Raw genomic sequence first — 17,176 nt, 5'->3', positions numbered from 1 at the left:
AGGGGGAGAAGAAAAATCGAAGTCACTACAATATACTTTTCTGTGATTGGCAGCCTACCTAACACTGCACTGAATTGTCCACATGATTTGACCCAGATCTATATGAATTCAGCTTCTTGAAGTGGGAGTTTTACTGCTACATCATGGCCATTGTTATTGTTCCTTACAGGTCAGCAGATGGTCAACATTAATTATTATAGAACAACACTCCTAGTATATGGGCCCTTGGTTCTGTCCTGTGGTAAGGTTTGGATAAGTCGGCTGTGGACATTAAACACACGCGCACACACACACACACACACACACACACACACACACACACACACACACACACTACTATCTGAAGCCTACAAGTTAAAGGAGAATTCTGTTTTTTTTACAACCCTTATTTCCAGCTGTATTTACGTTTTACAACTAACTCGCCCTCAGCAGAAATTTCTGAAAATAATTTACTATAAACCTAAAAATGCGCCGAGCAACGGCCTGGAACAGAGGCCATAGGGACACCTGCAAAGCGTGCATTACGTCCTATAAATATAGCTTACTTCCTGCCATGCAGCGGCTCATATCCTTATTATATCATATATAGAGGCAATGAGAAAATGAACGCTGCTGTATTGACCTGTTCAGCCTGTCTCTCTCTGCTGTCCATCACATTAGAGAGATAGAAGCTTCTCAGTTTGTTTCCATACAATGTTATTCTGAATCCATACAACGTTATTCTGAATCCATACAACGTTATTCTGAATCCATACAACGTTATTCTGAATCCATACAACGTTATTCTGAATCCATACAACATTCCGGCTCAAATAAATACGGCCATCAAATTCAAACCCATCGTCCATATTCTGGAAAGCAGATAAATATCCACGGTGTTTATTACTCCACAAGAAACATGGAGGCTTGATCCACTGCAGCTGAACTCTCAACTGATGTGAGACTCTGGTGGGACTTGATGACACAGTACCAGACAGCAGGCAATACAGAGGTCAATAGAGCAGCTCACATTTATGCCAGTATCATATAATAAGGATATTTATTTTTTAATTTTATTTATTTATTTGAAAAGGGATAGTGCATATTAATGAACAGTACAGACAGTACATGTAAATATGCCAGATTATAGCCCGAAGGCTAGTTTCCGTCTGCAGTCCCTTGGCCATATGAGCCACTGCATGGCAGAAAATAAGCTATTTGCTGGTGCCCCTATGGCCTCTGTTCCAGGCCGTTGCTCGGCACGTTCTAGCTTCATAGTGACTCGGTTTCAGAAATTTCTGTTGATGGCGAGTTGTAAAACATAAATACAGCTGGAAATAAGGTCCAGGTTGTAAAAAAAACTGAAATTATCCTTTAAACTGAGTTTCTACATCTGTAAATATCTGTATTTTAATGTACTGTAGGTGATCACTAAACTGTGCACTGTAATCCAAAAATGGCATTATTTCAAAAGCAACTGTTGAGTGTCATCATGATCATCCAGTCATGTTATATTTGAAGCCATAGTCACAATAAGCTGACAAATCACAGGTTTATTGTGGTGAATTGAATTTCCATAATGTCACACTTTGTTTTTCACCATCTGAATAGGTGTTTGTGATCTAAAACTACTTGTGTTGTCTTCACAATTTTGGTCTACACTCAACTAAAATTAAGTTGAATTTTTTGAATGTTGAATTTAATTTATTTTGACCATTTGAGTCTAGTAGACTAGCTCTAAGTGTTGTAGCGACTAGCTAGTGTTTTTTTTACTTGACACTTTTAAATAAATGTATTGAACAACAACTATTGACACAGCTGAAGGGGTTGGTTCAGGTAATTCCAGCTAGTTCGATGGTTTAAATATTTTTAGACCTTGGTAAACTAATTCTATAATATTTTCATACTGTATGACAGGTAAAGGCATGGATTAGTCAATGCTTGTGGATGGTTAAGTCTGTATGGGGTGTTTCGCATTAAGTTTGTTGCATCTAGATCTACTGTAGTAGAGGATGCAAAGCAAAGAAATACACAAATGAAATAAACTTTTGCAACATTAGACAGCAATCCTGTGATATTCTGTCAGCTTACTGGAATGATTCTCACTCAGGAACATTGTCTCATGTTTACAGGCGTGCCTTTATGCAGCAACACATTGTAGGTCATTGTTTTTCAGATGGCTTCATATCTCCTGAAAAGACAAGTCAGCTGGGTTTCCATTCTTCTCAGATGCAGATGGCTCTCTGTGGGATGTAAGGGGTTAACCGATCAATACCAAATATTTTAGAGATTAAAACCCATTAAAAGTTAACACATTATATTGGGTAACCTGCATTGGCGTGTGTATGTGTGTTTTAAATTCATTGTTATAATTCTTTTCTACATCAATCTAATCTATTTCATTACCACACAAATGTGGTACATTTGCAGTGCCTGTAACACAACGCTGGAGGGCGTTTGAGTTTGCACCATGGACTGTATAACAAGCACCACGAGAAATAAGGTGGGAGTCGTGGGACAGTATTCAGAGCAATACGGAATAGGAACCTTTATTTTGGTAATTCGTGTTTCCGCTCCGGAGTCATAACAGAGTGACGCGAGACCGGGAAGAGGGAAAAAACAAGAAAGAGAAAATGGCACGGGCGGCTAAGGTAAGTTTCGTGTGAAATGTCATACTGAATACCATCGTATCTAGTTATGTTAGCTATTTAAGCATTCATTTGTCAAAAGTTACAACCAAATCCAACGCTCCAACCAAATCAATACAACGCTAATTCGGACATGTAGCGACATGTTGAGAGTGACTGTCAAACGCTGTCACGCCCCCGATGGGACTGTGTGTGAAAATAATAACTCTATTAAAAAAGATTTGAATATCTGTTAACCTAAAAAAATAGAGAAATACCCGCACACTGGTGCAGCTCCAATATATTTAATTTAAACAGCTAGCTACTGCAAGCTTTCGACCCACACAGGGGTTTTCATCAGGCAAATTGAACAATATCTGTTAACCTGCCATAGATGGTGTATAAGCTCTAATGTATTGTGCTATTCAAAGAATATCACATTGATTGGTTAAATTAGAAAACTCATTTTTGCATCGTAAAAAAACAAACAGTTAACGTTATTACAGACAACACAGATTGTGCAGTAGTAACGTTAACAGTGTGAAAGTTTCAGTGTTGTTTTGATTTAGCTAGTGAAACGTGCTGCTGTTTCCTTTCATATAGACAGCGTTGGTGCTGTGCATGGATGTGGGCTTCACCATGGCCAACTCTGCCCCGGGCGAAGAGCCTCCCTTTGAACAAGCCAAAAAAGTCATCCAGAAGTTCGTCCAGCGGCAGGTACCTTAGGCTTCAACACATTTGTAAACAACCTCCAGCGAGAGTCCTCTGTCCTCCACGTTGACATAGAATGGAAAAAAAAAAAAAAAAATCTCCCCCACAGGTATTTGCTGAGACTAAGGATGAACTGGCGTTGGTTCTCTTTGGCACGGATGGCACCAAGAACCCGCTGGACGGAGACGGCCAGTACCAGAACATCACTGTCCATCGCCCTCTCATGATACCTGATTTTGATCTTCTGGAGGAAATTGAGAATCAGATTCACCCTGAGAGCCAGCGAGCTGATTGTATCCTTTTTCACCAGTAATTCCCCCTTGGTGCCGTGGGATTGTATATTCAGTAGGTGTATATAACCGAATGAAAAATACATCTGCTCAAATGATTGATAGCATGTTGGATTGAATGTTGAATGGAGCTGCTTACCTGAGAAACATGCTTCAACATAGCCTCGACTTTAGGACGTTGTCGGCGGCAGCTAGACTTACATACTGGAACGTCGGCTTGACGAAGGGGGAACCAGAAAAATGAGTAAGTTGTCTGATTTCACTATGATTTCAATGACTAGATGGCACGTTAGCCCAAGGAGTGAATGGAACGCATATACCTGGTCATAGCTTTCACTCTCTCCTGTTATCTCCCCATCTACATTATATTATACTCGCGCTGTTCGCGTCAGCTGCGTCGAGTCACATTTTCGAGGAGCTGCACGCAGGGTGCGCGCGCAGGTTCGCCAGCCGCGACGCACCCCTCAGCACATTCGGCGAGGTTTTTTGACGTGGATGTAAAGGCCTTAAAAAACATCAGGTTACTTAAAATGTGCAATAAAGTAGAAACCTTGGTGAGGTGAGGATCAGCCCACTTACTTTATCGATGATTGTAGAATCATATTTGTGTTCATCCTATTTTCTGAGAAGTTATTGCCTCCTTAACTGCTGTTCATCAGGGCTGGATGCTCTTGTTGTCTGCATGGATATCATTAGGAAAGAAGCACAGTAAGATTGCCTATCAACGCCTTTTTCTTAGAACGAGTTCTTGTCGTTCGCTGAGAAACAAAACACTATGTCTCGAACCACTAGAGCGACTGTTTTTTAACTTGTAGGACATTTTGTTTTGGTGTTGTTTTCAGAGTGAAAAAGTATGAAGCACTCAACGTTGCCCTCCTGACTGACCTCAGCACCCCCGTCAACCCCGATGAGCTGGATGTTATTATTGGAAACCTGAATAGAGCTGGCATCACCCTGCAGTTCTTGTAAGGTTCAGAGACATTTTAAAGCAGACATCTGTGTATGAAACCCTGCATATTGTTTCATGTTTTATATTATTTGAAAGCAGACATCTGTGTATGGAACCCAGCATATTGTTTCATGTTTTATATTATATCTTTTTGCATTCTGAGCTTTAAAACGCTATATTACACAAAATAGGGAAGATTCCATTATTTTGTTTAATCATTGAACCAAAAAGGGCATTTTTATCAAACCTTTTCTGATGTGAAATGAGTGTGATGTAAGGTTCCGTGAGCCTTGTTTCATGGCATTTGGTCACATGTATCCGTCCTCAGTCTCCCTGCTTGATTTACCAAATCTGACATTGATTCTGAAAAATGTGCGTTTTCTAGCTTGCCGTTCCCTGTGGAAGAGGATGGTGACGACGATGAGGAGGGTGAAAGAGACGAGGAGAGAAGAGGCTCCAGCCGGCCGGGCACAGGGAAAGGTCTGTCCACAGTGCAGCAGGAAGGCCTGGAGCTGGTCAAACAGATCATGCTGACTCTGAATGAAGAGGAAGGCTTGGATGAGGTTTACACCCTCAGGTTCATTTTTTTGTCTTACTACATTTTGTCTTGATGTACCGTACAGCATGCTCTGGTTTAATCTCAGAATATCAAGTCTAATCCTTCGAGAAGACATCAATGAATTGCAGTGAGTGAACACTTTGTTTGGATGAGATCCTTGACCTTCGTTCTTCCTGTGCTTGGCTGCTGTTGTAGTGATGCAGTGGAGAAGCTGTCCATGTTCAAGCGTATTGAGAGGAGGCCCATGGCCTGGCCCTGCCAGCTGACCATTGGCAGCTCTCTGTCTATCCGCATTGTTGGCTACAAAGCAGTAAGTCGATCATCAAGTACACGTGATTACTATACCGTACATGCTCATTAGACCGCTTTGTTGAATACTCAATTCTGATTGGCCAAGGAATGCATTCTGAGGACTGTTATTTCTGAAAAACAGGCCGCTGGCTCACATTTAATCATGTCAGTCCACAGTCAAAAAGTCTGCTTGATTCTGTCTAATCAAATTAACTAGCGACACACACATAGTGGCAAAAAGATGTTACTGCAGACAGTACTTTTTTTAATTATTATTCTCTATTATCATTATTATTATATTATGCGTACTTATTTTGCAGAAGCTTGTAAGTTACTGTAAGTTGAGTATTTTGTGTCAAATGGTGATAAATGTCTGTGTAATGAATTGGATAATGGGTACTTTTCATTCCAGAGGGCTAATCCCTACACCAGGGGTCCCAACCTTTTTTGGCTTGTGCTTCTACTTTGATGTCACAAAAATCTAGGGAGCCCAGACATTTAAATTTCGGTACATCGGTAATATCATCAGTGAGTGACATCATCAAAGATGTAACAGTATGCTGACTTTTCCCCTCAGAATTCTGACTTGAATCTGAGAATTCTGACTTTAATCTGAGAATTCTGATTTTAATCTGAGAATTCTGAATCTCAGAATTCCAACTTTATTTTCAGAATTCTCACTTTATTCTCAGAATCCTGACTTAAACTCAGAACTCAAATAAACTTTTCACGTGTGGTCTGAACTCTGAATCTTCTTCGGTAGTTTTAAATTGTGTGTGGTGTCATGTAATGTAATGTAATGTAATGTGTGTGGTGTCATCGCATGTGTCAACAAGGCAGACAGATGCTCATCAGTGTTGTCAAGAGGTTAAACTACTTTCACCGGCCATTTATCGGTTTAGCAGTGAGAATTATTGTAAGGTTCAATTAGGAAGTTAGATTTACATTTTTGTAAGTGAACTGGTCACTGCCGGTCGCCCGCCATTGTTGTCGTCATTTAGGCTGGCCCGTGACGTTGCAAAGAATTGTGGGAGCAAAGTGACCATTGCCAATTCACTTCGGAAACAACCACGACATTGGGCCATTTGAAGAGGCGAGTTTGACACACTTTGGATCGGAATGTCCTTCAATATGGCGGCGGTGGGCGTGGCCTTGATTATGTTCACTGTAACATGAAGAGCTCTACAATGTACAGCATGCTGGTCATTTCTACAAGATAAACCCCTTCAGGGCAGCCAGGTCTCCACATCACTTCAAGGATTGCAAGAATCACCCTGTCAGGGCTTAATTTGCAATAATTACCGTCTCACTGTACATTACCTTCTACATAATTATTGATATTTGAAGTATTATCGCATACTAGTAATGTGTAATTTTGGAGCAGGATCATTGCTTTATGATGGGGTAATTATGCAGGTCTGGGGCCGGTTGCACCAAGTGGTCTTAACTATGCCTGGTCGTAACTCCTACGTCGGTCTTAGTTAAGACCAGTCTTTAGAGTGGATTTATGCCTGTTGCACCAACATGGCTTACGTCTGGTCTTAACTATGCTGGTCGTAGCAATGCGCGTCCATGTGAATTGCCAGGGAATGCCCCCTGATTGGATGATGTTGCAAAAATGTGCCTCGCGACCTGCTTGGAGCACTGTGCCACTACGCTCTCTCAGCCACTACTGTATGTGCATCACTACACCCTCCCTCATCCCACCCTCCCTCGCTCTGGGGGAAAAATGGCGGCGATTGAGCCAGACAGACAGTCTGAATGAAATTGAATGTAACGTTCCCAATTCTATGTATTAAATTCTAAAAAATGAACGGCAACATTTGGGAAGGCTAAGCCACACAACTAGTTAGTTATAATCTAACATCGTGCTTTCAAAGACGGAGAACTGGCTGTGTTACGACGATGACGGTAAGGACTCAAAAAGGTCTCCGCGGAGACAGGCAGGCTCTACGCCTCCTCCTGACGAGGCGTAGGAGTTACGCCTGGTCGTAGTGAAAAGAAGGCTTAAGCCGTCTTGGTGCAACCGGCGTAGCTGTTAGGTCGTAAAGTTATGACCAACTTAGCTTAAGACCAGTGTAAGACCAGTTGGTGCAACTGGCCCCTGGTGTGTTGGTGATGTTTCAAAATAATATGTTTCCTTACTTTATTTCCATATCACTATTGGATCATCCAAACAACACACATCAGTAATAGTTTAATAGTCTTCCAGGTTGATCTGGTGTCATCTTATCTAGAGCTGCTTCCCTCATCGTGTCTCATCGTGTCTCTCAGGTGACTGATGAGAAACTGAAGAAGACGTGGATTACAGTTGAAGCTCAAACCAGCCAGAAAGAAGATGTGAAGAAAGAGACCGTCTACTGTCTGGACGATGACAACCAGACAGAGGTGCAGAAGGATGACACCATCCAGGGTGAGGATGTGCTGGCTCATAGACACACACACACACACACACACACACACACACGCACGCACGCACGCACACACACACACACACACACACACACCCCCACTGGAGTGGAGATGGTATTCAAGATCAAATTGCATGTTCAAGATGTGTGTTATTATACTTGTAAAAGAAGAAGAAAAGCAGACTCCTCATGTCTTTTCTTTGTGCAGGTTTCCGTTATGGAAGTGACATCGTTCCCTTCTCCAAAGTCGACCAAGACCAGATGAAGTACACCCACGATGGCAAATGCTTTGCTGTTCTAGGCTTTGCCAAACAGAACACGGTACTGTGCTGTACTGTACTGTACTTTTGATGTTGGTGTAATCGTAGGTGGTGTCTAAAGCAGGGGTGCCCAAATTCTTTCCCATGAAGGGCCAAAACTCAATCTGGGTGGAGGGCCGAGGGCCAAAAATAAACGTTGTGGAATTACATTAAAATGTATTGTGTTTTATAGAAAATTAACATTCTAAATCTAAAATAACATTTCAATATAATAATCTACTTTTTTATCTGTTTGGTAATTGTAATAATTTGCAATTGGTTATATATATTTAAAAAAAAAACATCTGCATTTGTGTGGAGCTTAAACATTTAATCAGTAAACACCCAGTTAAAAACAGTTGTATTTTCCACCTTTGTAATCAAGAGAGAAATCTGACTTAATTCACAACTTGAAAAATCCTCAAGGTACTTTGAAAATCAGCTTTATTGTCCATCTTTTGTAAACAATTTGCCATGACAATTTGACAAAAACATGCAATATCCTGGTTGCTAATGTGGTTCCTCCTCTGGTCGTTAAGGGCGCCTGTTCAGAGGGAGGGCAACTGGTTGGAATAGCGTGATCCTCCCACGTGCTATGTCCTACCGGTGAAGCTTCCCCTGTCAGGTGAAAAGAAGCGGCTGGCTAACTGCCCATGTCTCGGAGGAAGCATGGAGCCAGTTTCGGCTCTCCCCAGATCGGCAGAGGGTGGAGCAGCAACCAGGATAAATAAATTAAGTTAGCACTAATGGGGGATAAAAAATCTGGGGGGGGGAAACAAAAACAAATCCGTGGCGGGGCCCAAATTGGTCAGCACTGGTCTAAAGAGTATTGAGACCAAGTACAACAAATTTGGAACAATGCAAAGATAAATGCAAGGATAGTGAAGCTGAGCCGGTGTCACTTTCATTCTTTCATTTGTCTGTCTACATTGACCTACTCTGTTTTCACGCCGTCTGCAGGTGCAACGTCATCATTTCATGGGGAGCCAAGTCCTCAAGGTGTTCGCTCCAAAGGATGATGAGGTGAAAAATGAGCGAATGAGTCTATAGTTGATTCAGGGCTTTGTGATATATCATACAATATCGATATTGTGATATCAGACAATAGATATTGTCTGTGATTTTGGTTTTTGTAATATTGTGAAACTTAAATGTTACTTCTTCCTGGTAAAGGAATTCAATTTCATTAACTTAGCCTGTTTTGGCTGAGTAAAATATGACTGGCTTTACCTGTTCATCATATCCACATTACTTATTAGGGGTGTCAAAAATAATCGATTATAAGATGCATCGCGATGTGGACGTGTACGATTCTGCATCGATTCACAAATGTCAAAAATCGATTATTAAAAAATAATAATAATAATAATCAAATAAAATATAATGGAAGTACATGCAGTTGTTTATTTTAATTATGGATCATAATACAATGCAATTCCAAATGCACTTTTATTTTAAAAATAGCCACACAGTGAGAAAAAAGAAAGAGAGAAAAAATAAATCGAAAAAGTGATGCATCGATTTAAGATGTATCGAGATGCATCGATAATCGTAATCGAATCGTAGCCCTCTGAATCGTAATCAAATCGTGAGGCCAGTGAAGATTCACAGCCCTATTACTTATTATTGATTACACATTACTGATTACTAATGATCATTACTAATTTTCAAAATGGTCTTGTGTGTAAATATCTCAAATACTCATCCATGAAATATTGTCACATTAATGATATTGAAGTATCCTGTCTATAATATTGTGATATTTGCCCAACCCTAAGCTGTTTACTACATAGTGATGCAGATCTGTTTCCTTCTGTGTCGGAGCAGCATGCGGGAGTGGCGCTGTCGGCTCTCGTGCGAGCCCTGGACGAACTCAAGATGGTGGCCATTGTACGTTACGCCTACCACCGGGGCACCAACCCTCAAGTAGGAGCAGCCTTCCCCTGCATCAAGCAGAAGTATGAGGTGAGATCACGGTCTAAAACATGCTGCCTTTCCCACTAGATTGACAGAATCTAACCGCACTGTCCCACGCTCTCCTCAGTGTCTCATGTACGTTCAGCTGCCTTTCACGGAAGACCTCCGACAGTTCACATATCCTTCTCTTGAAAACAACAAGAAGTTCACTCCCTCAGGTACTATTGCTGCATCTGATGCTTACTTAAAGAAACAGTATGGTGCTTTAATAATACATACTTTTATTTCCACTTCTAGTAAGGCGTTAAAAAAGGATTTTCACTTGTGTAAGGTATGAGCTCTGGCTTTTCCTCAGACCTGGTTTATGTCCTCAAGGCAGAAACCAGGTCTGAAAGTTTGAAAGAGGAAGAGGAAAAATTTACTTTTGTGTGTTTTGTCCTGCCTCTAGAGGCCCAGCTGTCTGCTGTGGACTCTCTGATTGACTCCATGATGCTGGTGGAGGAGGACGAGAATGGACAACAAGTGGACATGTTCAAGTCCCACCACATTCCCAACCCTGCCTACCAGAGGCTGTTCCAGGTACTGCAGTCCAATTTGTTTGGGAACTTTTTAAAGAAATACAGCACTGTATGCGCTTCCATTACGTCTTGAGTGGAGCAGTTGGCAAAGTATTGCAATGTACTGTAGTTTGGTATGGTGGAGCAGGCAGTCCTTCCCCAGGTAATTGTTATTTTATGATTCTAAAATATTTTGCAAAGTTAAATCACACACACACACATTTGTAATTCTGTTTAAAAATGACAGTGGTTGCCGTTTTTATCGTCCCAGTTTTTCCACAATGCATGTCAAATGAGGCTACTTGCTAACAAGCAGATCATTAAAAAAATAAAAATAAATGTTTTGATGATCCTTGCAATCGCACTGCAATTAGTGCACAAATTACAACTTTTTAAAAACAAAATCAAGCATTCCCAGGAAAAACGTCTGGGTGACCTGGATAGTGGTCATGTAATCTCTTGGTCCGAACAACCATGCCACATGGTCAAAGCCACTGGGATCAAAATGTCTGCCCCCATTCTGATGCTTGATGACATTAATCCATTGATACCTGATGCGGCATTTGTGTGTGTATCCCTTTAAGACATTTTTAACCGCGTCGCGCGGTTCACGGTGTTAAAGGGATACACGCAAATGCTGCATCAGGTATCAATGGGTTAACTAAAGCTGCTGACCTGTGTCTGCATGGTCTTGTGCATTGCACTGCTGCCACATGATTGGCTGAATGGATAATTGCATGATTAAGCAGGTGTGTGTTCCTTGTATAGACGGTTTTCACCAGAGCGCAACCCCACAGCACTTCCTTTTTCTCAGCATTCAGCAAACTGCAGAAATATTCACTCGACATCGTTATTTTTGTTTTCGCCGCTCAGCCGTATAGACGGTTTTCACAGAATGGTCAGTCCTGCACTTGAATGTTTTTTTTTCTTTTATGTCCATAGCAAACACTGCAACAGGAAGTGAGCGGGGGTTCAATTTAGAATGTTTTTGTTGTCAAGTTAAAACGTCTATATTTTGCTAGATGCCTATAATACTTCTCCCTCAACCACTATGTATCTCACCACCCACCCCCACCCTCTGCCTCAGTGTCTGCACCATCGGGCGGTGAGCCCTGACACCCCCCTCCCCCCCATGGAGCCGTGGCTAAAGGCTGCTCTCGAACGTCCCAGCGCGGTCAGTGCACGATGCCAGGCTCCGCTAGAGACAATGAAGAGGCTCTTCCCCCTGAAGGAGGTGGAGAAGAAAAAGCAGGTGAAGACCAGTGCTCAGATCTTTGGAAAAGGGTGAGTCTCGAGCCTTTTAGTCATGTATGGAAAATGCATTATTTGGAGTTCCAACTTCCCACAGAATCAGAATCACTTTTATTGCCACAGGTCCTTGAAATCTTTGAAAGTTTGTTAATAATAATAATTTAAAAAATCAAGGCCTTAAACGACGAGTCATCGAAATGGCTTGAATTTATAGATTTTGTGGAAGAATATAAATTGAAGTTCTTTTGATATTTTTATAATGTTCGTGAATAGGTTTAACACAGCACAGTTGAGAAGTATTCACACATTCAGGCCTCTCTTTTGAATAGTTGTCTGTGAGCTTCTGTAAAGCTGCTAGTTCTCATGATAAAAACCCTCAGTGTTGTAACAGTAGTTCACCTTGATCCGTGTCTCAAATATTTATTTATTTTTATTTAGCCTTTATTTAAACCGGTAAACTCACATTGAGACCGAGGTCTCATTCACAAGTGCGACCTGACCTGACTATGCTGTGTTGGCTCCTTGAATTTGAGGGAATTGGATATTTAAGAAGGTGTGGGAACCCTGATATTGTGTTGCCAAAATCGACACCAGTATGGGATCATGAATGGATGCATTGGAACTAAACACAACATATTACATGTTCAGATATATAATATATTTCTTGTCTGTGTTGGATTTGACTAATTATTTGCTTTATCTTGTCCGTTGACCAGCAGAGCACACCTTAGTTCACCTTTGTCAAGAGTGTATTATTAAATCATTGCTAGTCTAACACTTTTCTTGCTACACAGCACTGAGGAGCCGGATGCCAAGAAGGCAAAAGCAGATGAGGAAGAGGAGGACTACAACCTGGCTGGCATTGTGGAAGGCACCGTTACTTCGGTGAGAGGCAGAGGGCGCTAGATGACATAATAATGTAATAAACCAATAAACACAAACGGATACTAATTTAGTCAGCCCATGTGAATAAAGTACTAGTCCACTTGTTCTAAAGGAGTGCTTTAAATTTACATAAAAAATTTGTATGTTATTATTTGGAATATTTAATTTAGGTTACATTGTATTCTCATCCATACTTAATACTTCACCAGGTGGGTAGCGTGGATCCAGCCCGAGACTTCCGTTCTTTGATCAAACAGAAGAGTCTTCCATTTGGAGACGGTGAGAATCACTTTTGATGTCTCTTCTGGGCAGCTGAAGACCAGCTGTCCGGATGAACATTTTGTTCCAGTTGCATTAACTGACCATGACTCATGTTCAGCTGTAGTAATTCTGTTTATCTTTTTGTTGTTGTCGTGACACCCCCCCACCCCCCCACCCCAACATGTCCTTCCCAGTCTGTCAGCAGCTGATTCACAGGATAGACCAGTTGCTTAGCAACAAGAACACACACTACTACATGAAGTGCATCACCTGTATCCAGACCTTTAGAGAGCACTCAGTTAAGGTAAATAAACATCCCCTATGATCTATGATCTCGGGCCGCACAATTAATCAAAATTTAATCCAAATCGCAATATGGCCTACTGCAATTTTCAAATCGCAGGAGGCGCAATATTTGTTAAAGGTGAAAAGTGTAAATAAAATTTTAGATTAAATCTGGTCGTGCTGCAGAGATGTCCTGGCCTACAGACTTAAGATAACCTCTTTAATTGTGTGATATAGATCCCTCCAAAAAATCATGTTTTTCAATGAAAATGCGAATAATGATGTAAAAACAGTGGGCATTTCAGCCTGCCTATTTTTGACGCCTATGCGGAAATTGCATTCTTTCAAATGGCCAGTGGGGGTCGCAGCTTGTGTAGCACTCCCAGGGGAACATCCATTCAACTATATGGGAAATGAGCCAACTTCTCTCTCGGTCTAGGTCTTATATAAACACATTCCAAATTAGTGTATGGTCTGAAAAAACAATTTCAAGTCTTTTTCATGCTCTAACGCGCTCCGTTTTCCAAATGATAGCTCATTTCGAGGAAAATTGACGACAAACATCGGATAATAAGAACAGTAATATTTCCGACCGGTAGAGGCAGCAATGTGCCGCAAGGCATCAGGTGGCAAGTAATAGTTGAGCAAGTTATCAGAAAATAGCGTTACTTTATGATATTTTAATAATGTTAGTAGACACACGTAACTATATAGATACCATACATCTAACGTCCATAACATGGCGGACCATTTAACGTTATTTATACCGTTAGATAAAGCCTTAAGCCTTCTCTGTATTCAGACCATTCAGACCATTGGATTCAGCACAGAAACCGGAGTACGTTAAGGTTTTAAATAGTCACGTTATAAACAACTAACCAACGCTGGGGGTCCGTATGGAAACAGTGTTACTCGAAATGGTTAAAAGTTAAATCAATTTGGTCATTCAGTGCCGTTTTACTGCAATGTAAAGTAAGTAGCGTTAGCCACTACATTAGCCAAAGTAGCTGACTACCCATAATGCATTACGGCGATAAGGGAGACAGAGCAAAAATTCAGATACTCCCCTGGCAGCCGCTAGGGGCAGCTGCCCCCTCCCCTCGTACTTCCGTGTAGCATTAATTCATTCAACCAATCAAACGAAATCAAACAATATCCGGAAGTGAGCTTAATTTTGCTGTGTCAAAGTCAATGAGCTATGTTGGTCCATTATATATAGGTCAATGTGTAAAAATGATGATTCCCTCTGATATCACAAATCATATCTTGACTTACTTGACTTAAGCCCTTTGCTCCTCTAGGGAGCCATTGACAATGTCCTCCACCTCACTTGGTGGTTGGCAGTTCTTTCTCCCCATAATAACCCGATGGCAATATCAGTCAAAATAATCGCAATGAGATATTTTTTCAAAATCGTGCAGCCCAGATCCATCTGGCTAATGCATGAAGACGTGAGTGCATCCATCTTAAGTGCTATATGAGATCATGTTGAGATCTCAGAATACATAGATTTGAAAAGATTACAGTGAGTCTGTCATGATTTGAACTGTGTGTACGTGCGCGCGCGCGCGCGTGTGTGTGTGTGTGTGTGTGTATGCGTGTCTGCATGCATGTGTGCGTGCGTGTGTGTGTACACGTAAAAGTGCATGTGGGCTTGGAGCAGAATCATAAATGGCTTGTGAATGTTTAATATCTTTCCTAATTCAGCTGGGGAAGGCTGATTTGTTTAACAGCTCCCTCCAGTCCCTGAAACAGAGCATTCCAAACAAAGGCCTGCAGGTGTTCTGGGACCTGCTTGTCCAAGGTATGATACGCCTCTTTATTGCGGGCAGCATGTTTTATCCCACTTGTATGAAATTTGTCCCTAATGTCTTTTGGGTTCATGATAAGTAGATGAGACTAAAAGGGGGGGTGGATGTTTGAAAGCCAGCTGAGCTGAGCTGAGCTGAGTCTGCTAGAGGTTGCTAAAGGTTTTCAGTGTTTGTGGGTTTCATCCTGGCTATTTGATTGACAGATGCCATAACTCTGATCAGCAAGGACGAGGTCGAGGGAAGCACCATATCCAAAAATGATGCTATTCAGGTACGTTTGTGGAAAACTCTCCTATTGAAACCGTTGTGAGGTGGTTTAACCCAGAGCCGTATAATAGAAGAGTTCTGACATCTCCATTCACTCCAATGGACCAGTTTTTTTCCAGGAAGTAGAAAGTGGAACTCTTGAGTAAAAAAAAGCAGCGCTGTCGAGTTGCAGCAAAATAGACAGTTTGTGTTGTACTCTTATTTTTTATTTTTATTTTATTTACTCTGAAAGGGTTTTTCATCCCTTGAATCAAATTGTACATTATCAGCTTTATTTTAGCATGCAAAAGTAGCGCGAGACCCATTCCTGGCTGTTCATTGGCTAATGAGTCTCGCATTTTGGTCCTCCGCTGACGCCACTCTCTTACTAGAGGACACTAGTTTAACCCATTGATACCTGATGCAGCATTTTGTGTGTGTATCCCTTTAAGACACTTTAAGAAGTCTTAAAGGGATACACACACAAATGAGGGATATACACGCAAATGCTGCATCAGCTATCAATGGGTTAATCATGGTGAAGAATGAGCATGTATTATTACTGTTTGTATTTGATCTTGATACATTGTCCGTGTCAGTACTGACCCAAGTCTATTTTTGTTGTCCTTAGTTTCTGGTTACAGAGGAGAAGAAACAGGAGGTGGCTGCACCAGCAATGGAAGATCTTGGAGATGTGGATGACTTGGTAAGGGTTTGTGTGGAATATGTTGTTTGAGACGGCCATCTTCGGCTCTCTCATGCTTGGCCTGTTGTGCTTTAAACACATGTTAACGCTATTTACCCGCCGGATGTGTCTGTGTGCATGCCTGATGACTGTGACTGAGGTGTGTTTGGCCTATTGAGACATTTGATATAACCTCTTAAGACCCATTTATTTTTTCTTCTCTTCCTGTACAGCTGGACATGATGTAACAAGAGAGCCTTATCCAGTGGACATTAAGAACTATGAGAAGAATGTCATCATTCAGCCAGACCAAACCCATTAAGCCGTCCATTGTTCTGCCTCTCACTTGGAGACCACAGATACTTTGTAGTACATCACACTACTGTGAGTAGTTTATACTGACTCACTACAGGGTTTAGTGTGGTTTGCATCAGTATGACTCATGCCACTTCTCTCTCAAATTGATCAGAACTACCGTACACGTAATGCAGACTGTGACAATGTCTCGTTTGTAGCATCTTCAAAATCTCAGATTTTAAATGTCAAAACCTCTGTATTAACCTTAAAGGAACACTCCGCCCATTTTCAACCAGCTTTGTATCATTAGAACATCAGTAGTATATCAGAAAACTGCAAACGGTTTTGAAGTCTGTCATTTAATTTGACAGTTATTGAGTGTTAAAGTGTGGACCAGTGACATCACTGGTCCACACTAACTCAAATGAATAACTCGTTAACTCAAATCAACTCTCAATAACTGTCAAACTAGATGAATGATGAATAGTTTGACAGTTATTGATAGTTGATTTGAGTTAATGAGTTATTCATTTGAGTTAGTGTGGACCAGTGATGTCACTGGTCCACACTTTAACACTCAATAACTGTCAAATTAAATGACAGACTTCAAAACCGTTTGCAGTTTTCTGATAAACTACTGATGTTCTAATGATACAATGCTGGTTGAAAATGGGCAGAGTGTTCCTTTAACCTTCAAGCCTTTGGTACTATACAGAAAACGGCACTCCTGTGTAACAAACTGCAGGTTTATTGTCTCAAATGAGTGTTTCAATAAAGCGTTGTGGTCGATGAAGAGTGCTCAAATTGTATTACATTGTTGTAAAAGAGTTTGTCCACGGTGAAGACATTATGTCCACGGTGAAGA

At 41.2% G+C, this 17,176-nt stretch overlaps 1 protein-coding gene across 1 annotated transcript; it reads left to right on the top strand.

The window, feature by feature from the left end:
- Positions 1-2,580: 2,580 nt before the first annotated feature.
- Positions 2,581-17,061, top strand: LOC310781172 (X-ray repair cross-complementing protein 5-like). The gene is made up of 21 exons (XM_083641724.1): positions 2,581-2,630; positions 3,210-3,323; positions 3,427-3,610; positions 4,267-4,315; positions 4,450-4,572; positions 4,942-5,133; positions 5,311-5,425; positions 7,681-7,819; positions 8,026-8,138; positions 9,077-9,139; positions 9,944-10,081; positions 10,161-10,251; positions 10,482-10,612; positions 11,678-11,874; positions 12,636-12,726; positions 12,936-13,005; positions 13,182-13,291; positions 14,980-15,076; positions 15,287-15,354; positions 15,961-16,035; positions 16,248-17,061. The coding sequence occupies exons 1-21, from the start codon at positions 2,613-2,615 to the stop codon at positions 16,260-16,262; spliced, it is 2,193 nt and encodes a 730-aa protein (XP_083497850.1). The 5' UTR covers positions 2,581-2,612; the 3' UTR covers positions 16,263-17,061.
- Positions 17,062-17,176: the final 115 nt, after the last annotated feature.

The sequence above is a fragment of the Poromitra crassiceps genome (assembly GCF_964638095.1).
Source record: "Poromitra crassiceps genome assembly, chromosome: 8".
NCBI lineage: Eukaryota > Metazoa > Chordata > Actinopteri > Beryciformes > Melamphaidae > Poromitra > Poromitra crassiceps.
The sequence above is the reverse complement of the archived record's forward strand: the minus strand, read 5'-3'. Positions and strand labels throughout refer to the sequence as shown.

Excerpts from the sequence above, each read along its gene's own strand:
- LOC310781172 (XM_083641724.1), top strand. Across the intron at positions 3,611-4,266 it reads TGAGAGCCAGCGAGCTGATT|GGCTGGATGCTCTTGTTGTC; the intron begins GTATCCTTTTTC and ends GCTGTTCATCAG. Across the intron at positions 10,252-10,481 it reads CAAGAAGTTCACTCCCTCAG|AGGCCCAGCTGTCTGCTGTG; the intron begins GTACTATTGCTG and ends TCCTGCCTCTAG.